The 27,688-nt window shown below is 41.9% G+C and overlaps 2 protein-coding genes across 7 annotated transcripts in view; one reads left to right on the plus strand and one right to left on the minus strand.

Moving 5' to 3' along the window:
* The window catches only part of CCDC85A (coiled-coil domain containing 85A), a 211,361-nt gene that overhangs the window by 161,670 nt on the left and 22,003 nt on the right, over window positions 1-27,688 (minus strand). For 3 of the 6 annotated variants that reach the window (XM_066995436.1, XM_066995434.1, XM_066995435.1), the window contains 2 exons: window positions 27,481-27,546; window positions 14,561-14,662 (listed from right to left, as the gene is read on the minus strand). The gene's annotated coding sequence lies outside the window, so the exon portion shown is untranslated. Of the gene's footprint in view, window positions 1-14,560; window positions 14,663-19,028; window positions 19,182-23,054; window positions 23,071-24,598; window positions 24,618-27,480; window positions 27,547-27,688 lie in introns of those variants that run through there. The other 3 variants (XM_066995439.1, XM_066995437.1, XM_066995438.1) reach the window with 3 other exon arrangements.
* The window catches only part of EFEMP1 (EGF containing fibulin extracellular matrix protein 1), a 48,979-nt gene continuing 46,472 nt past the window's right edge, over window positions 25,182-27,688 (plus strand). The window contains exons 1-2 of the mRNA XM_048060852.2: window positions 25,182-25,333; window positions 25,767-25,854. Of these exons, the coding sequence (XP_047916809.1) occupies window positions 25,771-25,854 (84 nt within the window). The 5' untranslated portion in view covers window positions 25,182-25,333; window positions 25,767-25,770. The remainder of the gene's footprint in view (window positions 25,334-25,766; window positions 25,855-27,688) is intronic.

Genomic DNA, 27,688 nt, shown 5'->3' on the forward strand with positions numbered 1-27,688 from the left:
CTCCTTCAACCACATCAATTTATGAAGTCACCACAGTTTCATGATAAGGTGATCACTGACTCTGGGTGGATACCAAGATCATTAGTTAGCTAGCTACCAAGTAATCAAGTGTAAATCTGGTTATGCTGAAGCACATATTTAGCATTGTGGAAAGCAAAGACCCTCCTTGCTACCAAATGCCACTCATATATTTTTCTTAAACTGTCAAACAAATATGTGACCTCCTTAGCCATAATTATAATATTGTTATTCATGTTTGCAGCGCTTGCAACTTGAGCACTTACAGCCTTATTCAAAGATGAAGAAATCAATGCAAGACTCCCATTAATGCTAGATAGCTTTAGATCAGCCTATGGATACCCAGCAGGAAGGAATTTTATACAGAGCCAGTGCACATAAAATAGTTATATTCATTTCACTACATCTTAATGGCTGAAAGCTCCAGATGGCTGACCTTTAGAGACTTTTTTCCTAGGTTTTATTTACATGTGTGATTCTAAGGAGCACCTGTAGTCTGCCAAAATCTGTTCATGTTACGCTAAGGATCAAAGGATCCTGATAAGGATGTTTCACTCTGATGTACAGAAGTTGGTGCTGAGCAAAACAGGTATGAGACAACTTCTTTTTTGCCTTGCAAAACTTTAGAAGAAAATCATTCTGAGACAAAAGTGGGCTGTCTAAAACAGCCCTGGTGAAGTGATGATTTTTCTATCTCAGTAACTGCTAACAGAAGTACCTCTGATGTAGAAGTGTAGAGTTTGTTCATTGTGTTTATGCAGAGTTAGTTATCACTCTCATTAGTCAACAGATGTCACTGACGTGGTTTGTTTTTCCCTGGAAAATGTTCTTTAAATTCCCCTATTCACTGTAAGCAATTTTCAACCACCTTTCACTGCTCTGTAGAGTGAAAATTAATTTTCTTCCACACCCCAAGTCCAATTTAACAAAAACATCCAGATCACTGTGGGACACAGATTGCAGAATATTTTCACAGACAGATCTAATAGATTTCATGACATTTGTGTCACAGAAGCAATAATTAGATTATTCCCAGATTACTAATGATTAGATTACTTTCATACAGTTTAGGCCTGTACAGAACTACAAAACACAACTGCCTCCAGAATCTTTGAGTGCACTCTTTCAAACACAGTGGATGGAAGCAGAAATCTTGATGTCTGAGGGCTGTGATGACCATATTCTGCTTATGTTGTGTGTTATTTCTTCTCAGTACAGTAAGTTCAACAGCAGATGGACAGACATATCTGGCTCATACACATCCAATGCAAATATACAGGCCAGCTATCAAGACTCAGAGCTGAAACCAAATTCTTCCTTTCGAACGTGGTGTTGGTTCAAGATCCAGAAAACGTATGAGAAGTAGGACAGTAGCACCAGTCTCTAGTTCTCGTTGCCGAAATACTGCATGCAAAAAGCCCATACACACTGGCACAAGGTTAGAGTTTCTCATGAATTTCACAACTTACTGAATTTGCAGACTCACCTTGCTGAGAGCCTACATCATTTCCTGGGTTTTGGAGAGGCAGAACACTTGCTGACTTGCTTTCTCAAGCTATTCAAGCAACGCACAATGGTTCTGAATAAAGAAAAACTTGTATATGGCTTGCTATCAGTGTTATTTAAAGTCATTCTTGGCAATATTTGTTTTCAGTAATTCTTAGGTAAACCACTATTGTGCTCATGGAAAGTTAGTTGTATCTTCCCTAGAAAACTGAGTACTGCAATTAAGCAGTTTTTTTTTTCTTCCTAGTACACTGGCCTTGTTGAGCCTCAGCATTTGAAGATTAAAATTAACAAAAAAGGCATTAAGTGGAGACACTGCAATTGAAAAATTTCGGATGTAACCAAAGCCACTGCAGAGTTTTTGATGTCGCAGATACTGCATCAGGAACTGATTGGATAATAATCAGTCACCATCAGTTCCTAATGCATTGCCTTCAGCATCTAAACAAGCATCTGTGAGTTTCTAACATGAATAGCTGTAATATTGTAATGATTAGATATTTTGCAAAATGTCCACCCACCAAAAACTTGACAGCTCTGTCACAAAATCATAGTGTTATATAAGAGGGAAAGCTAAACTGTTCAATGGGACACCTCGCTCCCTTTCAGGTCATGGCAGTGCATTAGAACTGGATTGGGAGAAAAAAAAAAAAAAAAAAAAGAAGGAAAAGAAGATTGCTCTTGCCTGAGGTGGTTAACTCAACAATGGATTTCTCTTCATAAAGGATTTGCAAGACATACCTAAAATATAGGCATTGTTAATGACAATAGCCACTTACACTGAAAGCAATAGCCACTTATTTCAACACACTGCAAAATAGTTTACAATCTGTTACGTGTTTTGATAATATATACACATAAAATATGCATACTAATTTATACACAAGAATGGAAAAGTATAGAGAGAGGAATCTTTTCTTCACTGATGAAGCAGAGGCCACACTGAACTGGAACACAGCGAAGGACAGCACAAAATGGCAATGCCCAGCAATTCACTCAGGAACTGAATGAGGCATATCCAATTTCAGTAGCACATGATATCTGGGTAAGTAGAAGACAACTTACAGAATATATGGATTTGACAGATCTTCCAAGTTATTTGAGTTTTTACATCTCCAAAAATGATTTGAGACTTGATTTAGATCTCACCTGAAGTACACATCCATCATCAACACAATTTCTATCTGGAGCACAATTTCGTAGCTAGGTACTGGCTCAGAGGAAAGCATCTGGACCCTCCAAGTACATCTGTGGATATGCTGAACGCCTCATATCTCTGTCCTGAGCATATCTTATCCCACGTGAATTTGTGATCACCAATCTACAGCAGAAGTCTGGATAAACTGAATCAGGAAGATGTACAGTGGGATATCACAACTACCAGTGAATTTATTTGCAATGATTTCTCAGAAAAATAACCAGCAAATCATATCTGCACTCTGACAGAAAACATCACCTCCACAGTTCTCTGAGTAGAAAATGGATGCCTAAGAACTTAATTACGATACAACCGGAGTCATCTGGCATTGTTTATTCATTATTGTTATTCAGACCGGAAGTTCAAAAATGGTAACTACAATCTCCTGGCTGTTTCCTCATCAGTTTTACCCATTTCTTCCACACAGAGCTTAGCCTGGCCACAAACTTTGGAAGAGAACGGGGATCTGGAACTGATCTCTATCCCACAAATTGTAGGCTTTCTTAACCAAAGGTTTCTTTTATTGTATTACATTGGTAGGAAGCAAAATCCATACTCAAATCCTCAATCCAGAATCCATGTCTTCGGAGATCGGAAGTGCTGGCACAGGTCCACAGGTTAAATCCTCGGAGTGAACCATCCCAGTGAGAAAGCAATTTGCATAGCACAAAAGCCATCTAAAGGCACCGCTGTGCATGCAGAGGCACGGAGCGCTCTCTGAAAGGCAGGAAACATGGCTTGTGGCAAGAGTAATTTTAGGAGTAAGACACAAAGCCTGAGTAAGCAGATGTTGTCTGCAAGGTCAGAAAGGTAAGTGCCAGCTTCACAACACCGCTGTTTATGCAGTGACACTGAATTTATTCCAGCCCCTCTGGGGAATCAACAGCACCTGTGTTGGTTTGCATCTGTGATGAGATTAAACTGTGACCTACAATTCCCTCCCTCCAAGCAAATCCCAGGTTCCTGCATGTGGGGATCCACGCTGTCTCCAGCTGGCACTGAGATTCTGATGGAACAGTTTGAAAGAAACCAAAGAGTTTCTTAGCCTTTTCTTTCCCTTCCTGGGAAAATATTTCATGCCTGTCAAGACTTAGAAACACTGGCCTTCCACTTTTTTTTTCTCTACTTTTGCCTGGCTATCTTTTTAAAAACACTTTCATTCAAGGGGAAATTTGTTATTTTATTTATTCTGACCTTTTCTAATGCCAAAAATGTATCACATCATGCATGACTGAGTGGCATAGTCCCACAGGCCACATATACACAAAATGTGATGAATAACTGTGGAAGAAAGGAGCTAGCAATAAAAGGATTAAATAATTAATAGTAATAGCAAATAGTTATTTATGTACTAAAGTATTTTATGAGAGAAGAGAAGAGAAGAGAAGAGAAGAGAAGAGAAGAGAAGAGAAGAGAAGAGAAGAGAAGAGAAGAGAAGAGAAGAGAAGAGAAGAGAAGAGAAGAGAAGAGAAGAGAAGAGAAGAGAAGAGAAGAGAAGAGAAGAGAAGAGAAGAGAAGAGAAGAGAAGAGAAGAGAAGAGAAGAGTCCCACTAATCATGTTCTTTGATTCCACATTCTTATTTCTGCAGGGGCCTGGATGCAAGAGATGTTACGACCTGGCCAGCTGGCAATGTGTGGACAGATGTACTCCGTAAGTTAAATAGGGTTGAGTGCTCTGCAGTTAGCACTGGCTGGTGCCACTTGCCCTCTGGTCTCACGGCATACAGTTGCAGTCCTCCCCTCTCAAAGCACAGGACTCCCATTTAGACAGAGGCCAGGTCAATCCTAGCCAACAAAAGTACATCCTTCTCAGAAATGATTATAGCCATAAAGCACAGAGCTAGTTTTCGTCATTCTACAGGAGCCGTTTTACTTTTACTTTTCTTTGGTCTGTCTTTAACAAAAAAAAAAAAAAAAAAAAAATAATGAGCGCTGACCTTCAGTTACACTAAAGGTGAATGTATTCTGTGAACCTAACAGCTTTGTGGCTATCTAGGCACAAAGGAGGGAAGTGGGGCAAGAGAGACAGAGATCTCTTACAACGAAAGCTGCAAACCTTATTACTACTTTTAGGTTTGATTTTAATTTACTAGATTTCAAGATGATTCTGTCCCTTGACAATAGTTGAAGTTCTCTGCAGTCCAGTGCTTTTGGGCCTGTTAGATCCAGTTGCCTGTGCAGTGCAACATGCACTTAATTAAACTATGGGCTCCACAGTACAGGGAGTGGGGCTGGCAGCTCTGGGCCTTTGCTTTGGACCCAATTAACCACCAAGGAATTAGCACAACATTATAGGTGTCATCAGATCCTGCTCAGCCTAAATAGAAATGCTGTGAGAGCAAATGGGTGGGAAGACTGAAGGGAGCTGATGTCATTGAGTTCATAGTGTAATCTAATTCTAGATTGTTTCAGGCCTCCCATCTCATCCTCTTCTTTTCTTCCTGTTTCTAGGAAAGAAAATAGCCTCCACCCTGCTAATGATCCCTCAGGGGAGGCAGCGTCAAGAGGCAACACTTGTTGCAGCAGAGAAAAGCCACGGCTGCTGCTGTCGCGGCACGCAACATCAGCCTAGGGAGTATCTGCAGCCTACAGACATCAACTCATCTCAGTGGGTGATGAAAGAAGCCTCCCCCCAACGGGAGCTCAGCTGATCCAGGGAGGGAGGGGAGCAGCTTTTCAGTGAAAGCAAACCGCTGAGCTTCCCAGAACCCCAATAATGTCCATGCATTCTCCAGGGGGGATTTGCAGAAAGACAGGAACAAACATACCCAGACGGAAAGACGCATAGCTGGGAACATCCTTTTTCTCACAAAGAAAACACAGGGCAGAGGGTTTAAGAAGCCCTCGTTCAGCCTCCCTACCAGCAGGCAGTGATGGGTTCCTCTCTGCTTTTTCTTTGCCTCCCTGCTGAATGCTTAGGGCCAGCCTCTGAGCTCCCTCACTGAAGCCACTGGGAACAGGTAAGAAGGCAAAAGGGGGACACTTATTCCTATTCCATGATTGGTTTATTCTCCCCTTTCACACTTCTGATGCAGTTCAGCTACTGCGAAATCAGTCTGCAGGGACAGCCACAAAAAATGGCACTAACTGTACTTCTCCCCATGTCCCTTTTTCCCACTGCCAAGAGGGCAGCCAGCCAGTCTTGCCCTGGGAAAGCTTTGCTCTCTCATGGGAAGCAGCACTTCCATTGCTCTCACCCACTCCTCGGTTCAGCCTCTGCAGTGAGCAAAGGCAATGCTCCACCGGGTCTGTTACCCACAGAGCACCGCGTTCATTTGTGACACAAAATATGGGAGAAAAATGACGAGATAAGACGGAAGAAGTTTTTGATAAGTTATTAATTAAATACTAACATGCTGAATCTCCCACTCTGCTCTCACTGCTTCTGAGAGGCAATAAATTCCATGATGGTATTTCCAAGGAATCTCTACACACACAGAAAGGACATGGACGTGCTCGAGCGAGTCCAGAGAAGGGCGACCAAGCTGGTGAGGGGTCTGGAGAACAAGTCTTACGAGGAGCGGCTGAGGGAGCTGGGCTTGTTCAGCCTGGAGAAGAGGAGGCTCAGGGGCGACCTTATCACTCTCTACAGTTACCTTAAAGGAGGCTGTAAAGAGGTGGGGGTTGGTCTGTTCTCCTACATGCCTGGTGACAGGACGAGGGGGAATGGGCGAAAGTTGCGACAGGGGAGTTTTAGGTTGGATGTTAGGAAGTACTTCTTTACCGAAAGGGTTATTAAGCATTGGAATGGGCTGCCCAGGGAGGTGGTGGAGTCACCATCCCTGGAGGTCTTTAAAAGACGTTTAGATGTAGAGCTTAGTGATATGGTTTAGTGGAGTACTTAGTGTTAGGTCGGAGGTTGGACTCGATGATCTTGAGGTCTCTTCCAACCTAGAAATCTGTGATACTGTGATACTGTGAAAATCTCATCCGGGCCAGGCCTCCCGTCCAATATAAATGGCCATAATGGCATCAGACCAAAGATCCATCCAATTCCCATGGCAATAACTAAAAGAAGGTGCCAGAACAAGGTAAGCACAGGGATACTTTCCCAAAAGCTCCTCCAGGCTCCAACAGTTTGTGGCTCATGAACTCCCTGAAACATATGTTCCCATGCATTTAGCATCCCTAACAAATTTATTTGTCACAAACCTGTCCTGCACCCCCTTGAGCTCCAGCATCCCTAATAACTGAGGCAAGGAGCTCCAGCTTAACTACACACTGTCTGAAGAATGACTTCTTTTTGTACCTCTGCTCAGTAGAGCTTCTTCCTTCAAGCTTTCCTTTGTATGAAAAGCTGGCAGCTGAGTATGCATGAATAACACTGGTTGTTCCAAAAAAAAAAAATTGTTTAAATTTTACTATACTATTCCACAATTCTTCCTAGAAGTGGGAGAAAGAACAAAGAAGAAAAAAAAAAATAGGGAAAAAAAAAACCTGAGCAACAAGGAAAGAAAAGAAGGTGAATACCTGTGGTGGAACAGGTCATTGCATCAAAAAGAGAATCTGTAATTCCTGCTTTAAGGACACAAAGAAGTCTCCCAGACAAGTTTAGACATCTTTTGAGTTTCTGCCCAAGTATATAAGCAAGTAGAGAGATGTTTTAAATGACCAGTCCCCCTCTCTCCTGACTGCATACTTGGAGATGTTTAGATGCCATATTTATTCCATCAGGCTCATGCAATGAGTTACACCCAAGAAATGTGCTCCAGAGATGCCCATTTCGGACAGCGGGGTATGACTAACTAGCACGGAGGTCTATGGTCTCCCCAGTTTTGGTCAATCCACCTCCCTCTTGGACCATATCTCAGCACAGACAGGGAAGACGCACAAAGCTGTCCACCCTCCTGGACGACTCTACAGTCCTGATGGAGCAACAGCTCGGGGCACACGCTGTGGATAGCCACCCACACACATAGGTTAATGCACTTTTTGATGATTCATAAACCCAGATCCAACAGCAGAATCAAGCCTTTTGTTCATTATTTTGGAATGAAACATCAGCTAACATTTTTTACAGATGACTGTCAAGGCAAAATTCTGGACTGAAGAGTCCTGCTTATCTAAAGTGAATTTCAGCTACACCCTTTAAGGCAAAGCCATGTCTATTAAAAGAAATAAAGAAAATCCCCAAATCATAATCCTGGAACATTCCGCCAGATTCTGTACTCCGCACAGTCCATTGTCTAGATTTTGCAGGGATCCTCTTTACAGCAAATGCTATTACTGTGCCACATAATCCCTACTCACTGTGGACTAGTTAAGGATGGATTTGTATAGTCTTAACTGCAAATTCTTTTGCTTTGGGGTGTTCTTGCTGAGCCTTTAATAATACAGCTTTGAAGTTTAATTACTGTCTTAACAGTTACAGCTATTATACTTGAGATATATGTAAGATGAGGAATAAGCTTGTACAGGAAGAGTTAACTTTAATCAAAAAAGGAAAAACATCAGTAAAGTTTTATTCATCAATAGCTTTGACAAAATTGATTTTAGTGTCATACACATCAAGTCCAATTTTCAAACCACTGGAGATCTGCTCTCTCACTCCTTCCAGCAAACCCTATTCAATCACTAATTATGAAGGAGAGGAAGATTTGCCAATCAAAACTGGGGAAGCGAGGGGGGGGACACGAAGATTCACAACTGACAGTTGGCTTTACTACTAATATAATGGGAACAACACACATAGAGCAGCCACCCAGAAGACGACTGCCCACAACATTTTGAAGAAGGAGTCACATCAGAAGAGAAGATGGCCACAGAAGATTACGTTGGCACACACCCGAACTAGTCTAATGCACAGAGCTAGAATGACAGAGACTATGGACACACAAAAAAACCTGCTCTGACACAAAGATACATTACCATGCTCCCTTATTTACAGAAGAGGAAAGATTAACAACCTATGTTTCAGCTAAGAGAGAACGGAACTTTATGAAGAAGGCATTCCTCTAAGATCAATCATTTTCTTTGACCTCCCCACAATACTGCAACACCCCCACAGCCATGCTGCTCTTACTTGCAAGAAGAACAGCAAGAAGACACTGAAAACACAGATCCAATGAGCAATCTTCTTTTCTATCTTTACTGCTGTTTGCCTGATGACATAGGCAAAGTTTTAGGTAATAACGTGCATATGTTAACGTGTGGATGTGGATGTACATAGCTGCAACAGCCCCTTTGCACAGTTGGCAATGTGAAGCATAAACATACTGTGGCACACACCTTATGTAGTCAACAATAAATACAAAACAGTATGTTTAGACTCCAGTTCTGCAGCTGTGTTTTGTCAGGCACCCACCTATATTCAGAAAGCATCATTTGCCCAGTAAGCACATACTATCAAACAGGACTACAGAATTCATTTTTTCTACTACATTTACTAAAATAGAAGAAAGCAATTTTGATAACATAGGACATTACTTTTTTCTTGGGCACAGCAGGTGCTGCAAGATGGAGAGACACATCACAGCATTTTGTGTATTAAGTAATAGGAATGTTATTCCAGTGAAAAAAAAGGGATGGTTACTGGGTCAAAAGCCTTGGACTCTGGAAGGTGTTTTTCAGATATAAATAATATCCCATTTTGAAAAACTTTTCCTGCTCCTTCAATAATCTTCTCTTTTTTTCCCAACCAATTCTGACAGCCATATAATTTCTATATATAATATTTTCTACTGGTTCATATCAATTTATGCTACTTATGAACACTTATGTTTATCACTACACAAATAAAAAATAATGTTGAAAGAATTTTTAAGTTGTGAAGTCCAGCCTCCAAACATCATGAAGGTGTAGGATTCAACTTGCAAATTATTACACACTTTACAGGAAAAAAAACAAACAAAAAAAAAACCACAGTTGTTTCTACCTCTTCATGGTTTCTACAGAATATGAAGGGAAAAGATGTCAAGAATATACGTGATCCCTTGATCCAAACGGTCACTGTAATACAATGCATGCTGGTCATAAGAAAAATTTGGAATATTTTTATTTCTTTTGCTAGATGTTCTTCAAATGTCAGATATAATAAATTTAGAGTGTTACTTCTTTCTAAATGCAGTACTAAAGCCTGTAGGGAACTTCTAAGTTCTGTGAGACAAAACTCTAGTGTTAGACTGTAAAAAAAAAATCACTGTAAAATTCAGTTTTTACCCAATTTACCCTAATTTTCTAAATCTAAACATCCCCCTCCTTACCATCTGAATACAGATTGTCTGGTCTTGCACCAAAGGAAAACTTTCTGACAAAAAGTAGAAACCTCTTCTCAGCTAAAAATTCCCATAGAAGGGTCAAAGAATTTGTATTCTCATTCAGTGAAAACTGGACTTTCCTAATTCCAATCTTCCTTCAAATCAAGACAGAGAGAGGCTTCCAAACTTGCCAGCTGAGAGGCAGAATATGTTATCTCCACGAATCACTAATTTTAGGCTCCACACAAAGTACAAGGTCATTTAATGATGTGACTGATTATATCCCATCCCTGAATTCTGAGGACCATGAGAGTAGCATCTCCTCTGCTAAACCAACTGGAGGACAGCCTCAGAAACATTCTTTCCAGAGACCACTAGGTTTAGAAGCTGTACTGAGAAACAATCAGCTCTGCAACTTCTCCAAGTCCCGTGGATGCACTGTACTGGCTGAAATTGCTACCACCAAGAACTCCAGCTTTTTGTTGCCAAAGTCTTTTACGTAGATGCACAAATGCAACTTGTGAACTACATGTAGAAACAGCTAAGGATCACGAAACACAAAAACATTTCTAGCTTGACCACTGTGGCCAGCAGGGTTGTAATTTCTTTGAATCCAGTATCTAGGGTTCTTGGAATTTACCAGCTCTGCTGGCAAAGCTGTCACATCTTGTAACTGCCATGAGGACAGGAGTAAGTTTCAAGGAACTTACAAGCTCCCCAGGGCAGCTGGAGGAACTTGCAAATTTATTTAGACAGATACCTAGTGTTCATGGAAATTTGCCAAGCCTTTTCAGAAAACAAATTGCAGTTCATGATGGTTACAGTTTTTTCACTGTTGGAACTACAGGGAGGACCACTGCAGAGGTTATACTCCCTGCTGAATGCCGGAACAAAAATGTGTCTTTGCTGGGAATCTTATATTCTTGGCCGTGTACCTACTGAAGAATATAAACTTCCCTAGAGATCTCAATGGCTGCAGCTTCTACCATATGCCTGAAGGATATTGTAAATGTTCTCATGCAAACTGACCTCCACAGGTAGTCTGGTGAAAACATAATCTGTATCAAGTATCTCACACAAAAGAAAACAGGCACCAGAGGAGCAAGGAAGCACTTTGGGGCCCACCCTCAGCATAGTTCTGGAAGGCTTGATGAAAGGTGAGGACGTTCCCGAGCACAAAGCAGTTGTTTGCTCCTCTGGCACCTGTTTTCTTTTGTTTGAGATACCGCAAACTAAATCCTTACCGATCATCAATGAGGAGCGCTGAACCACGGTAGCAGGGGAGAACAGTGATCCCTGGGGAGAGAAGTGGGCATAAGTGATGGGACAGATGGGAAAAGCAAGGAAAACAGGACCTACCTCTGGATATGTTGCACTGCAAATGGGAAACAAAATACCCCAAACAAAGGGCCAGAGGTAACAGAACACTATCAAATCATCATCACACTGTTTACATTGGTGTTGTTTCTAAGGAAGCATACATACTAGCATCAGCTGTCAGGTGGTTGGGCCTATCTCCTAAGCACAGGGGTCTGATAAATTTTGAAGACTCACGATGTTATTTTAAGAATATGACATGTATATGAATATTACTGCCAATGACTTAACAGATATTCTACTCTCTGACCACACCACAGAGTCTAACTGGACTTAGCTATCCCTAGGAGTTTCTATCCCATGCCTACCTTAAAGTCTCTATGAAATCACTAAGCCGCTTCAGTGGAGCATCTGCATGTCTCCACATCAAAAATCAGTGTTAGATACAGCCAGCCTCTTCGTTTAGATTCAGGACAGATCAAAGAACACTCTGACCTCTGGAGCTGACTAATTCTGAGCCAAGATGTCCACTCTTACAATAAAAACAAGGTAACATTCTTCTGGGGGGAAGAGTCACACAGATTTGCCCACATCAGTCCCCACAGGAAGAGAAGACTTTGCCTCATTTACAGCAATTTAGACAAGACCAGGATTGTCTGGAGAGAGATCTTTATGGCCCTCCAGCACCAACCGCTGACTCCCCAGTTATGCAGGTACACCACACTCACGTTACAAGGGACTCCCTCTAGCTGCTAATCCCACAGACAACCTGAATCACCATCACCTTTACTAATTCTGGATCATATCATGTCAGAAGGAGTGGCCCCACCGAGCTACCTGTTCCTTCGGTTTCTCCAAACCTGCTTTTACATAGTGTGGCACAGAGAAGCCTCTACAGAACCCATGCAGAGAAATATAGCAGATGCTACCAGAAAGGCCCTAAACAGCAGCATGTGTTCTATGTGTATATGCATGTGTGCACGTTTTTCAGCATGTACGTGTGTTCAGAGGTCTGTCCATAATTCCAGGACTTCTGCACCCAGAGAAATTGATTTTTGCCTTCTAAGAAGCATTGGATTCATTAAGAGGAAAACAAAACAGGTTGTAAGAAACATGAATAGGAGGGAGATGTACCCGATAAGCGTGGATAAAGGAAAAACTGATTCATCAACACTCTTTAGACTCTGCTTATTACATTGGCTTCCCTGGGCATAAGTCTCCCCTCTCGTTTTAATCTTTCAAAGACTCTGCACAGGCAGTAAACATTGATTGAAACTGTTTGCGATCAATATTCTCTTTACTTCTTTTTTTATCCACACTGATATTAATACATACAAAGAAACTTCTGCACAAGAGCCTTTCCTGACCTTCTCCTCCGTGTCTTATACATACACACACACAAACAGTCATCTCAGAAAATACACTGGAGCAATGGAGCCACTGCCAAATTCTCTTGCGCCGTAGTCTCTGTGAACCTGAAACAGTCTGTTATTCAGGACCTGAACCTTAAGACAAATAATTGGATTTAGGATTCCTGATCTTGACAGGTTGAGATGTTTTTCCTGAATTCATCCTGCTCAATTTTCTGTTTAACCAAATTGCAACAGAAATCACATTTAGCAGAGAAGATGATCACACAGCAGCAGCTTCAGAAAATACAACATCAGGACAGAAAAGTTTAATCTTTGTTAACCAGTCTAGTTTCTAACATCACATGGAAAGCTATCTTTGCAGTGATTACAGAAATTCAAACACTTTCCCAAATAACTGTATCCACAGAGGGCAAGTTAATTTCTTTGACAAAGCACCAAATGAAGCCTCACAAAGGACATAACAGTTGTACATAACAGCTTGCCACAACACTTACATAACTTTCTCTAATTCTTTTCTCTTTCATGTAATTTTAAATAAGTAAATTGACTTAAATGGGGGAGTGCTAGTTATTAGCCCATTTTAAACAAGAGGAAAATGAGTTTAATTGCATATATTATGTTAGAATATGCTGGCACTCCCCAAAAAGGCATTGCCTTTGTTTGTAAGGTAAGTCTGTTCAGAGGATTCAGAATTTTGGCTCATTTTTCTTCACTTCATGAACCAGAGCAGAATTCTGTGCAAACTAGAGGTGAAGAGGATCAGCACAGCATTCAGGAAAGAGTTGTTTCATCTAGCAGAGAATAACTAGGACAAAGCCATCAATTTCAACAATTCCAAACAAGGGAAAGTTCAAGTATGAAGCTATATCCCAGTTTCAGAGAAGATCTCTCGTCCTAAAATGAGCTGAAGCAAATATACAAATCCAAACTTCTTTAACACATTGGGAATTTTTGGAACAAGCTCCGGATATAAAGTTTGTGGAGCTCTTCTGTACATCCTATAGAGTGAGAATTGTGAAAGACCTCCGCCCCAGAGAACACAATGCCTGTGCTCTATTGTCTAATGTTCCATCTTCTCCACTGCTGGTCTGACATTTGAACTGTGACTACAGAATTCCTCTAAAAATATTTGCACATTTTTGTTCACCTTCCAGTAAACATTCGGCTTCTCCACCACTGTGAAGAGACAAACACACCTCATGCTGCTATTTTACCACTAGAGGGCAGCTGTACATTTCTTGATCTTTTCATTAGCTCAAAGAATTAATTTTGTTGCATTCCTAAGCAATGGATGCACAACATATAACTTTGGCTCAAGAATCTTATAAAAATCTTCTTTGTTTTAAAGCAAAACACAGTGGTTGCCATTTGAATCGCCGGTTTATCACACAGCGCGACTTAGGAAGTACGTAGTACCCTTATACACAGATTTCTGAAGGAACTATGCTGAGTTGACTTTTTAATGGAGAGCACCATTCAGGAAACATCTCTTTACTTTGCCAGGGTTCAGTTTGTTTCCATGGTGCATTCCCTATCTCATAGGCTTATGGTATTTTTCTGCTGCTTGTAAGTCCATATGCTTTAAAAGCAACAATAACAATTTATTGAAAACCATGTTTTTAAAGGTCAGCATTCTTTTAATGTGCACGTTTACTTAAAACCACAAATCTATGTTAAGCAATTTTCACCAGCAAAGAACTGGCTGGTTCAAGTTTCCTCTTTTTTTTTTTTCTTTTTCTTTTTACTGCTATCAAGTGCCCTGTCATCTGTATAAATCTCCACCAGTGTCAGACCATGCCCTCAAACCAACATTTAGGACATTTAAGATTTGCTTGTATATTTGCCTGCTTGTATGTTCTCCTCTTTAAGGCTCATCTAGCCTGAGCCAACAAGTGACTGCTGTCAGTCAGACCACAGGAGCTCTCCCACAAGAGGAGCGCAGTCCCACTTACCTCATCCTCAGCTGCATTCCTTATACAGGCTTCAGGGGACGGCAGCAGCTCCACACGCAGCTTGAGGTGACGTCTGATTTCCACGGGGCTCTAACCACAGATCTGCATGGACATAAACCAAAAGCGTCCTTTCAATAAGCCCCACAGAGGTTTTGCCATCCCATCCTTTTCAAATGACTCAACAAACAACGTATCATGTTACCGCATCTCTTGTTCCCGTTAACTGAGAAGTTCCCCTAATTTTGGTCCTTTATTCCTCAGAAAACTCAGCCATGAGCTGCGAGGATTACTGGGGCTTCAAAGCCAGCTGTTAAGAGTTATGCCACCACACTCAAGGGAAGCATGGATTGAATTTCCAGCCTCATTCAGGGACCAAATCCTTCCTCTGATCCCTTCCACAACACACCTCACACTGCTGCGCAGCACTTGGTGCGACAGAAAAGGGGAATTTTTCTGGAAGTACCATATTAAAATATGATGAGAACACCCTGCTAACAATAATGCATTGTACAAGTTCCTTTTCCTATTACAAGCCCTACAAGTCAAGCCCTACAACTGAGTACTTGAACTGGCTATCTTCCAACCATGAATGGAAAAACACACTGACATGAAAGTTCATTTTAAAAGACACCAGAGGGGTGACTTGCAGATTAGGCCACATTGAATTTTCCTCACTTTTTGTGTAACTCTTCAAGAGATTTGTTGTGGCATTCCACAGCTCTCCAGGCAAAAAAGCAAAACATACTGTATAGAGCTTGCAGATGCAAGAGCTGAACACTTCTTTTAGAAAATACCAACCTACAATAACAAATCTTTTTGCTATTCACAAGAGAATCATTGAGTATTGCAAAACTTGATAATTACTGATTCATGACAGATTTAGGAAAAACATCAGCTTAAGTAATCAGGTCAGGGCACTGCTGTTGACCACAGTGTTGGCAAAAGAAACATGTTTCTTTCCTCATATCTTTCATCAAAGTTTAACATTTCACAGTATTTAGCTTTTAGCACTTCATTGGTCCAAACCAGTAAACAACTGATAGTTTAAGAGCTACAAGTTAACTTGTGAGCAAACATCTCTATTTAGTATTGTCTTATAATTCATTTACACTGTTCAGATACTTCTAAATTCAAGTTAGTGAAATTACTGAGAATCCCTAAGAGTTGTAAAATAATTTATTACTGCTGTTAATAAACTCACAATATTATTAATCCCTTACACATTCCATTACAAAAGGTATGCTGTGTAACATATTGCCAACTGGGAATAAAGATTTCATTCAGGTCCCAAGATGGCAAAAATCAACCAACCAAACAAACAAAAGCAAGCAAGCAAACAAACAAGCAACTTTTTTTATGAAGGAAGTGTGTGTCTGATTTTCTTTTCCTCCTGGAAAATGAAGGAGCTTTTCCCTAATAGACATTACTGCAAATAAATCTATCCTACTTTCTTCCATGTCTGCCTGATATTCCTTGCCTGACACTAGGGAATCAGTCTGAAAAGGCAGCAGTGCAGCGAAGGAAGGTCTTCTGACTCCAATGAACTATTTTAATAGCTCCTTCATAAAATGCACACTACAAAGTATCTCCTAAAAACGAGAAACTGTTAATCTGCCCCAAGTAATTATTTGTTCTGGTTCTGGAAATAAAAAAATTATCCTTACCACTTTGCCTACCTATGCTCAGTCTGCCTGACACAACAAATGAAGTGTGTTTTAGCAATTAAAACCCTTCTCACAGGGGCCAACTTTCAAACATCAGAAGCCAGCTGGACTTCAGGCCTACATCACAGCTACATTTCCTGCATAATAGAAGGCTTTTAATAAATAATAACAGCCGTGTTGGAGATGCGAACTGAAGTTAATTGGATGAAGCTTGTCAAGAATCTGGAGTAATCCCACCCAAAGTAATACACATTTTTTATACACACTTGTTCTAAAATGAATGTTATGTCACTGTTAACTTTCAATCATTACTAGCTTTAAGGGAATGCTGCAAAGCCATCTACCTTCAGAGAAATATATGTGTGTATATATATCCTCTTTTAAACTTTCCTGCTAATTAAAGCAGAAGAAAGAAAAATGTTTGGTGGAAGGCAAGAAAGAAAGGACAAACTGCAGTTATAGGAAGAAGAGCTGTTAAGTAGCAGCTATATTCAACTTCAGAGTTACATGACCTATACATACACGTTCCATTTTTTAGTCTTCTCCTTACAGGTACCATTAGAAAGTTTTCTCTCATTCACAGGATTTTTTTTCTTGTTGTTACAAAACTTTTCAGTTTCATATAGTTCTACTCACGAAATTTAGATGTCCTCACAAAGCCACTATTGAAAAAGACAGAACTGTTATCTCTGCAGACCTTCTAAATGAGGAGATGATATTAAAGACAAAGAACTGCCTTCTTTATAATAAGATATGTCGCTGTAGAAGAGATTAGGACATAGCAGCAGAGTAGGCTCAAGTACTTGGACAGTGACTGTTGGTACACTGCCAGTTACTCTGAAACCCCTCAGTTTTCATTAATTTTGTGCTATAAATGCACACGCACCAGTTACATTCTAATGCCACAAAGGGTGAGATCTGATTCTGAATTAGTGCTAAGTTCAATAACTACTACAGTTTCCTGCAAACAGTCTTAAGTTTTAGTGAAGAATAGGCAGATGTCCTCCTTAATAAACTGCAGTGCCACAATCTGAAGGCTAAAGTCCCCTCCACTGGTTTTGCACCCTCCCCTTTAAAGCAGCAAGGAATTTACCAGGTAGCAGCAACTATTCAACCTGTGCCCAAAAGCCATTCTGCACACCTACCAACAGAACTGTAACAGGCTCCATAAACCCACTGCAGTCAGACCACACAAGTTTCAATGAGTCTCAAGCACAAGGAAAGAATCTGACCCTTGTTCCTCAGGCAACAAGTGCCAAAGAAGCTATTTTACAATCAAGCTATCTACTCTAACAGGCTTAATTCCCTCATCATCAGGATGACATGCTTCTTAGCATCCACAGCTTACTTAAAGACACCAGTCAGGAGTTCCAGCAACATTCAAAGACTTGTATATTAAATGCCTTCCTGAAAGATTTATAAATTCCAGGTACTTAATAACTGAGACAGATAATTAATAACTCAGCCACAATTTGCTGACAAAATGATGAACCAAAAGCTCTCCTTAGATTTGAGAAAAGCACAGGCAGGCTCAATCAATTACGCTTTTCTTGCTTCAGTGTTTTGTTTGTTTGGTTGGTTTTTTTGCAGAGAATGAATTTACGTGGTAAAAGCCTGTTCTCTCTTAAAGATACACATTTGAAAAATGATTGATGAACATGAGCATAAAGGACCAAGGCCTAAAATTCTGACACACTCTAATCACTGATTCTAGAAGTGAAAATTTCTGCAACCACAGTTCACTGTTTAAAGTGCTGTCAAACATTACAGTGAGAGGCACATTTTTTTCCAAGCGTAAGGGAGCTGGAAAGCAAAACTTCTCTACGTAAAATGGGACAAAAGGTAATAAATAAGGAGTCTGGAAGTACTAGCAAGGCATTGAGTAGGACCCACGTAAGTATATTCCTCCCCCCTCTCCTTTCCACTGATGCAATTAATTTTTTCCAAATGCCCCTTTTTCTTTGTTACTATTTTACAAATACATGGAAAGACAGGAGGACAGGTTGGCGCTCCAGCTGTAACTTGTCCTGCACAAAGCAACTAGTGCTTCCCTTAAAGCATGTACCTATACTTCATCTTAGGCACGCTGATTTCACATTCAGTGAACCACTTTAACCACCTTTAAGGAGCCTTCTGCAGGAAATGGAACTTGGGCGTACAAAACACTCGCTGGCTAACACAGGAAATGGCAGGAATGTCATTTCTGAGAAGAGCTAATCCACATGTGGGAACCTCTTTGAGTGTGCTCCATGCAGTCACCTGACAGCCCTGCAGCGGCTGGGCTGCCTCGGAGGCAGGGGGCAATACCCCAGGCGTTGTTCTGCAGCCTCCAAAGAGGGGCACTTTAATATTTTAATCTGCAGAACTGTATTTATGACCTGCAGCTGTGGTGCCAAGGAGGCCCACAGCCCCGTACACACTGAGCCTATTGTTGGCAAAACAGAGTGCTGAGGTTTCTTGAGTGACATAAGCACATTAACTGAACAACCCTAGGCTGCTCTGGATGGGGGCGGAGAAGGGTATTTGTTTTTCTTTGTATCGAGCAGTTTATTTGGGGCCTTTATCACTTTTGGTGTTAGCAGTCTTCCAAATTTTAATAGCCCCTAAAGCACAGTAAATCGTGAATGAGCAGGAACTAATTTCTCGGGGCTTTGGGCTTGCAGGGAAAGAGAACTTGAACCGATTAATAAAAAGAATCCCCAAGTTACATATAATTTAAAATGAGTATATATTGCAAGTTATGTGTTGGTTTATTACCCAGAGGAAATGCTTTGTATTGTTCTGCAGCCACTTAAAAGAGATACCTCAAGGACTCAGAGCAGCAGTGCTCCCTCCATCTCCCTCCCAGAGCTGAGCTCTTCCCTGATGTGGTGAAACTCCCATCGAGAACAGTTTGGGAGCATGCAGGGATATAGACTTTTCTGTGTCAGCTTTCGGTTGTATCATCTTCCAGCCTCTTCCAGAATTTTGATGCCTTCCAACCGCATGTATTTGCTAAAAGGGGTGAGAGGATAACCCTTTATAATCTCACAGAAAGGAAAATCTCTACTGTTATTTTTCTTCTGCTTTCCATGTGGCAGCACACAGACTAGCACTAAGTAAATTTAACATTCAAAGGAAATAAAATGCTCTGACATATATTCCTTAGCATTATCGTGCAGATATTCACCAGAAAAGTTGAGTCTCTGCAGAATGATTAACAGGTCAACTGGGTGGGTTGCCTGCCAAGTTCACCTCCCACAGAATTAATAAGAAATGTTGCTCCTGTTCTAGTATTAATAACTTTTTCTCAAAAGAGAAAAAGAAAGAAAAGCAAACTCAGAGTTCAGAAGATACTTATGAAACCAAATTACTTTTTTAAATGTCTGCTGATCCTGATACTTATGGATTCTAAAAAGCAGAACAGTCACTAGCAAGAGCTCTGCCAACAAATCTGTTCCTCTGAGGTCCCCCTCCACTGCAGCATTTCTGAGATGCCTCATTTTTGTTGGGCTGAAAACCCACGACACTGTCACACTCCATTCTTAAACCAAGAGGTTTTGCTGGAAGCACTAGGTTAAGGTTTTCAAAAAGGGCTCCCTATACGGATGTCTGCCTTGAAGGTGTAAGTGCATTCTGAAATCAGGAGTACACTCTGTCCTCTTAACTGAGGGCATAAGCCTCAGAAGCACTCAAAATACCTTCTGAAACCCTGCTGCTAAATGCTATAAAGAAATACTGACTGCAAAATTAAAACTAGGGCATAGTAACAGCTTACACATCCAGTCTGCTGAAGCTGACCTGCCTGTTAGAAAGCTGTGCTAGTCACACATGTATATTTGATTCCAGGCAATTCACACTTACCTTTCACAAATGTACACAACAGCACAGGACAAAAAGAGCCACCTACCCTCAGGGGAAGGCAAACTGCACTTCGTACACAGAGGGAACTGAGATGCCAGAGAGTTTTTACTCATCCACACTCATCTTTCTCTCTGAAACGTGCGCGTTTCGAGGCAGTGGCAAGGTGCCACAGCAGGCCTTGTCACAGCTGCCTGAGATCAGCCTCACAGACAAGCATCCAGATCCCACTGACTTTGAAAGGGATCCGGGTATCTAAATTGGTTAAATGTCTTTGGAAATCCTCGATACATAAGTGAATGTATTCCTCCCATTTCCCTGCACAAGCATCACATATTTTCTCCATTTTACAGACCAAGAGTATACCAAGAAATAGATTAAATGACTTGCACAAAGCTTCACGAGAAGCCAAAGCTAGATATGAAACCGACTCCAACATATTCTGGGTAATACTGGATCTGAATTCTGGCATTTCTGTTTTGCCTCTTAGCCAGAGCAAGGAACTGCACTGACACAGTTTAATCAGAAGAGTAGTATATATTCCAGCTAATATTTTGAATATCAAGAAGGCTGTTTGTTCCTCAGATGGATTATAGTTCTGTGAAAAGCTTCTAGGCAGCCCTCACTTTATCCAAACTGGTTGAAACCTAGTCCAGCGTCAGACTTGAACTCCTGTATGCAGCAAAGCTGGTTTTCCAGAAAAAGGAAAGGAGTGATGGCTCCAGTGTTACAAAAGCCACATACCTACATCAATACTTGCTTCCCAGTGCTGCTGCTCTTATCTGATATGAAAAAAAAAGAAGAGAAGAGAAGAGAAGAGAAGAGAAGAGAAGAGAAGAGAAGAGAAGAGAAGAGAAGAGAAGAGAAGAGAAGAGAAGAGAAGAGAAGAGAAGAGAAGAGAAGAGAAGAGAAGAGAAGAGAAGAGAAGAGAAGAGAAGAGAAGAGAAGAGAAGAGAAGAGAAGAGAAGAGAAGAGAAGAGAAGAGAAGAGAAGAGAAGAGAAGAGAAGAGAAATCTCTGTTAGGTACAGCAATGGAAAAGAGTTGCTACACAGAGGAATGCGACTGAATGAGTTAGAAATACCCATACATGCAAAAGGTGGGAAGACTGTTCAAATTCCAGATAAAATTGCTTAGCAAAATAAAATCTTCTCAGCATTAATGGTGCACTGGTGCCTGGATTTGTGACACCTGAAATTCTTACCACATTAAGTAAATCAGTCCGTAAAAATAGACACTGTACAATTCTGAGTTAACTTTTGTTAAGGTGAGCTGCAAAGTTGTGCCCTGAAAATGCTGAGATAGCACCTGTAAGCCACAGTACCTCGGTTTGCAAAGACAAGCCTGAAATTAGCTCCACACCTAAGAAGCAACAGGATTGGCTGACAGGCATGAAAAACACTAATTTTGTAAGACACGGGAGGTGGTGAACCAGACACGGAAAGTAAAATGCACTCGTCCTTCTCCCACACTATCACACCTCATTTCACGTGTTACTTTCAGCTGTATCGCACTTCTCAAGCCCTTAATTTTCTAGTTTGGTGTGGCTGCACAGCTGGACCAATGAAAAAGATGAACAGCTTCCTGCAGGGGCTCTGTTCTCAGTCACCCGCTCTCCCACACTCACGTCTTTTACTATCAAATGACTTTGATGAGAACACAACATCACCCTCTCCCATCCACACTTCTGCTGGAGTTTGCAGAAGCATATGAAATATACGATCACATCCCTTCAAAGTGCAGAAGAAAAGCAAATTGCATGCCTTATAAACCGCATACAAACTGCACACTTGATTTTCAGTAAAAGTTAAAAAAAATATGGCAACAATATTAAATTTTAATATCCTCAGAGAATTTGTAGACATCTATAAATGAAATCACACATTAGTCTAAACTAGCCAAAGGCCTTGACACAAGAAAGACCATGCAATATCTGCCACAGATGAGATAACCTCAGCAAAATAAAGGCCTAAATTCCAGACTACTAGATTATCTAATCCAGCTTCAGTGTATTTTTCCTCTCCAAACTGCAAGATTTATGGGGAAGGAGTTTTCTCTAATTATATGTTTTTACTATCTTTCACCTAAGTGATACTGTAATACAAATCAGTGAAGAAATAATAGCAAAAACATATTTAGTTTTAATGAGAGGCTGAGGAAGAGATTCTGTTCTCTGTCCTCTGCTACTGACATTTTGCTCCTTATTTTTGTAATTTCAACATCTATGATCAGAAAGTAATATGAGAAATGTTTTTCTGTTAGAGAAAGGTTCTGTTAGCTTTCTTTTAAAGAGTAATTTGCTAACACAGTTCTTTCAAATTAAGTTTATGTTAAAGTAACACCTTATGCCATACGCAATGTGTTCACGATAGTTCCCTTGAAGATAAATCAACTCATAAAATCTTACCTCAAATAAAAGTTCAACATTTGTCATATTTAATCAGCAATGAAGTCAGACATATGAATTCTTCACAATTTATCCTTCACCAACACTATGTCATTTCCAAGTCGAAACGTGGAAAAAATTTTGACTTTTGCAGGAAGTGTGGCAGAATGGCAGCCTGCCATGTTATCAAAATAATTTATGTTCTAAAATTCCTACGAGTCCGACATGAAAATAACATCTCCACCATTCCAGCTCTTAGTTTAGACAACTCCAGCATTACTTGATATGACATACTCAGGAAAAGAAATCATCTTAAATTGACACTGATAGTCCCCTGAGTTGACAAATACAAGTTGCTTAAATTCACTGTGCTTGATTTTCTTTCTAGTGAGCTATGCTTGAAACAGGAAAAGGGGGTCAGATCTGGGAGTAGAAGAGATTAAACTGCAATTTTGTTTTCCTTATTTTCAGGCTAGCCTCTAGTATCAATCTAAGCCTGCTCTAAATTATGTCCAGCTGTCTATTGCCCCTAGGGACAGTTCCAGCAGCCAGAATTAGCTGGACTGCAGTGACATTTTGACCACACACAGTCTTCCTTCAGCCTACCTGTCTTTGGGTTTCTGAGGACAAAAGGGGGTGGCAACAAGTCCTGCCAGGAAGAAAAAAAATGTGAGCATTTAGTCATAAACACAAGAATGTACGAAAAGTACAGTTTTTAAAGGAAGCAAAAACTGAGATGTGTCAAAGAGTTCGCTAAAGCCGTAGGGAATAGAGTGCACCATTTACAGAAGGAGCCAAGAGGCAGCAATTAGAGGCCAGCCTCACAGGGCTGCTTCGATCAGAAGCACCACCAATGACTGCTGCAAGGTGCTGACCTCAGCAATGCCATGCTGCATGGTCTGCAAGACAAAACCGGTGGGTTGACCACTTCTTAAAAGACATCTTCGGACATGTAGATATGTAAGGAAGCTATTCTCACCCAGATACCTCACACATTCCTCAACATTTCCAAGGGTCTAAATCATGTTATCCTTCATCAGGCAAATTTCCACTTGCCTCAGTAAGAAATATCTGAACTACAAAATCACAAGCTGAGTCTACCACCTCCATTTAAAGGACAATGAACAATCCTTGGCAGAGTATGATATTTCAGCAAATGTGTAACACCGTCTGAAGCCAGGTGCGGGATCTATGCTCAGCCAGTGCTCATACATGCTCCAAAACGATGTTCCTGTTGTTCTCTGTTTCATTTGTCCTAGAGTGCAACACAGGCAATGTCTCCCTAGGTGACAGATTAAGACAAAACATTTTTAAAGGTCGACTTAATCCAGAAGCCAACAAGTTAAATTCAGGTCTCTTGGCATGGCAGATATTTTGACAGTACATTCAAAAATAGCCATTGTTGCCAGCAAAGACAAGCAATTGATATCACTATTTTGAGTATTAGGAATATCTGTACTGCTTTCTATTAACATGAAACAGCAAATTTTCACAATATAATTGGTGGCGTGTCATAAATATGAGTGTAGTTTACACTAATAGGAGTCATTAACTTGGAGCCAATCTAACACTTTGAACCTGTATTGCTAAAAAATGTTACATAGACTTAGGGCGGAATAAAGGGAGCATTTCTTTGAGCAGGAAAGTAGGTGTCAAAAGATAGCTTGTTAAATACACCAGCATACAAAAGTACATGCAAAATGTCCTAAAAACGTAGTCAACCTAAAGCCAACCAATGTCATTAATGTTTGAGGGTTATTCATCTGCACAACGTGACTACCACCAGCCCCATGGGTGTTAGCTCATCCTCTCCCCGGACAAGAAGATTCATGGAAACGTTTTGATTTTATATGCAGTTGTAACAATACAGATGTATGCTACACATACAAGTGATCATACTCAGAAATAGCTGAAGAACCAGTATGCTCTTAGGCAGACCTTCTCAGCCTTTGACAGATTTTTGCATTTACCTTCTACCCTTTGACTTCTTTGGGTTATAAGCCCACACTGAAAACTCGTCCAAAGCTTCCTCTGTGTAAACTGGTTTCCAGAGCAACCTTCCCACCTCCATTAAAATCTCCAACTGCTCTCACTGGAGCTGCCACTCTGGCAGTCCTTCAGTAAGGGGACTCCTTGTGTATTTTATTTACCAAATTCAGAGTGAGTGCTGGCAGCTTCTGTTGCTGGAGCAGCTCTTATCAGCACCCAGTGGGGCCCGCTCCGGCCCAAGCTCCTCACAACCTCCCAGGAAAGCTCCTTCCGTGCGTGGCCTCTGCTCCATGCTGGGCTTAACTCTAAGAAAATGCACATCTTGCTCCCCATTTGCTCGGGAATTGTGAGGTACCTCCTTCACCTGCACCCTGCTTCTCCTCAGCGCGGGGCCGGCCATTTGTCGCCTCACGCCCTCCGCACACACCAGGCGTCGAAGCCCGAGGCACGCACATGGCAGCGACCTCCCACACGAGGGCTGCTACGGCGGCGTTGTAGAAAGTCAGTGGCCGGGCTGCTTGAGGGAACGGGCCGGGACCGTGCCCGGCGTGAAGGGCCTCGGTCCCCCAGAGCAGCGCCCTACCCCGCTGCCGTCTCTCCCGCACCCAAGATGGCAGCAGGGCCCCGCACCTGCCCCGCCTCGGGACGCCCCGGCCGGCGGGCCGCGGGGAGCGGCGGAGGGCCGTGCGCCTGGTCCGCCCCGCCCCGCAGCAGGGCTCCGGCCGCCGCGGGGCCGGTAGGGGGCGCCGGGGGCTCCGGCAGGAGCCGGGCCCGTTTCTATTTAGCCGAAGGCCCACGGGGGGGAGCGGGCGCCGGCAGCGCAGCGGAGCCAGCGGACGGACGGGGCCGAGCCGCCGCGGTAACGCCGCCGGGAGCAGCCGCCGGCCCCGCTGCAGGTAGGAGCGGGCTCCCGGGCCGGCTCCGCGCCCGGCCCGGGGTCTGCTGCCGGTGCTGTTCCCCGGCAGCGGGGCGGCTCGGCTCGGCAGGGCAGGGCAGCCCCGAGCCCGGCAGGTGCCCGGCGCGGAGCCCGGCGCCGCCGCTGCCTCCTCGGGGCCCCGCGGGCGTTCTCCCGGAACCTCACCGCGGCACCCCGGCGCGGGATGGCGAGGGCGTTGCGGGGCTTTAAAGCCGGCTGCTTTGCCGTGCTCGGCTCCTTTTCAGCCGGGCGAAGCGCAGCGGGCTGCCCGCGCCGCCGAGCCGCCCCCTGCCCCCTGGCAGGACCGGGTTGCTGCCTGCCGCGGCGCCCAGGTAGCGAGGGACCTGTCCCGGGTCTGCTGGCAGAGCGGCGCTGAAAGGACTCGTGGCTGACTTGTTTTTCTTTCTTTCAAGGTTCATGATGTTGACAGCTATGTTCTTGGCTGCTCTCATCCTTATTACGGTACATTCACAGGAAACTGAGGAAACCATAACATACACGGTAAGGTTTAATGGAGTTGGGGATAATTATTGCTTTGCAGGAGTTCTTTTCTAAATGACCCTTAAAAAAAAAATCTTGTCAATGTATAGTATGCAATACAAAGTTCTTTGAGTCTGAATGTTAACTGTAAAATAAGCTGCTCCTACGCTGAAACAGTGAAAGTTGAAGTTTACAAGATTGAGCAGAATGGGCTGCGGCTCTCTGTTCTGAAAAGCTAGCTATGGACTGAGCTTGATGAACTGAATAAAATTATGAAGCTTCATTTTTTTTTAATTCCCTTTCCTAAAGAAAAGGTCCCTAGGACCTTCATTTGAAATACATGGAACTTGACAGATAATTAGGTCAAACATTCTTCAGTGTTTTCCTTTGGATATTTCAAGCTGTTTTTAACAACATGCAAGTACATCAAAATTCAGTGCTCTTAATGAAGCATCTAGGTCCTGGAGTGCTCACACAAATGTTAGTTTGAGCTGGTTTTGAGCAGTGGTTTTGCACAGCTTAATGAAATTCTACAAGAAAACTGGAAATAGGTTCTGCTTGCAACCAGGTGGTAGGGTAAGAGATTTATAGGCCTTCTTTTAAGTTTTTGGTTTTAATCTGCTTGTTCTCGCTTCTTGGCTTGCATAATGCTTGTCATAGAAGGAGTGGCAATTACATCGGCTTGGGCTGGTGAAAAACCCACGTTTTCACATCTGATTACAGCTGTAATCCCTGCAACTTGCTTCATATGGGTGGACCTCTGAATATGTGTACAGACATCAGCGCAATGCCACACAAGCAGAAAATTCTGCACACATGCAAAAAGTCAGAGAACCACAGCCAAAGGCTGAGATTGTGTCTTATACAAGTAATCCCACTGAAGTCAGTGGGATGGCTCAGGCAAGTAAATATTGCAGAGTTGGACCTTATCATAGAAGACGGGGCTCAAAGAAGCCTCAAGTGAACATCAGGAAGTCAGTCATAAAATACTTTTAATACTAGGCTTTGGAGGCAATAGACCTTCTGAAGCTTGGGAGTACTTCTATTTAGAGGCTTCTGAAATATTTTTAAGTCCCTATACAGGAGCAGAAACTGAAGAACTAAATACATTTTGAAAATCTAGACTAAATAGGGATCCCAACCCCCTCCTTTTCAGCACTTATTACAATTTTTTTTTTTAATAGGGCTTTTCTGATATGTCTGCACACTTCTTTTTATAACAATAGAAGATTTCTAGCATGCCTGTGTGATTTGGGTTCCTATAATATGTTTTCAAAGAGCATTCAGGTGCTTCAGTGATCAGTCTTCTAATCATGTAAACTTAACAATGAAACTTAGCTTTTGGACATGTTACCCGTAGGATGCTACCGTTTCTCATACGTACATTGTATTCATTTAGGGCCAAATCCTTTTCTATTGTAAAACTTCCTTCAGCTGCAGTAATAGTTGGACTTGGCTCCTTACTATTAAATAGACAGAACTTCTGTTGTGCATTAATAGGAATTGGGTGATTCAGTAGATGCATGAATTAGCTGTTTTCCTTTGGGTTTGCGTTTTCATAGCTACAGTAACTTCGGTGTTGTCAACTCAGCATGTAGTCATTCCTTTAGAGATTGAGAATTGTAATACAATTTGCTGTCCACTTACCCCTTTGTAACATTGGAGGCTTTTTCTTCCAACTCGCTGCTACATCTGGCAGATCACTGGTGTCACCTGCGAATGAAGAACATATTTTCAATCCTATTGCTGAGTCAGTGTCTGTTTGTAACAAGTTTCTCAAAATAACTTGAGCATTGTAAATGGAACAAGTGGATCTCAGCACCAGAAGGTCAAACTTGTTACTTAAACAGTACTC

This window comes from Anser cygnoides, chromosome 3, assembly GCF_040182565.1.
Source record: "Anser cygnoides isolate HZ-2024a breed goose chromosome 3, Taihu_goose_T2T_genome, whole genome shotgun sequence".
Lineage (NCBI taxonomy): Eukaryota > Metazoa > Chordata > Aves > Anseriformes > Anatidae > Anser > Anser cygnoides.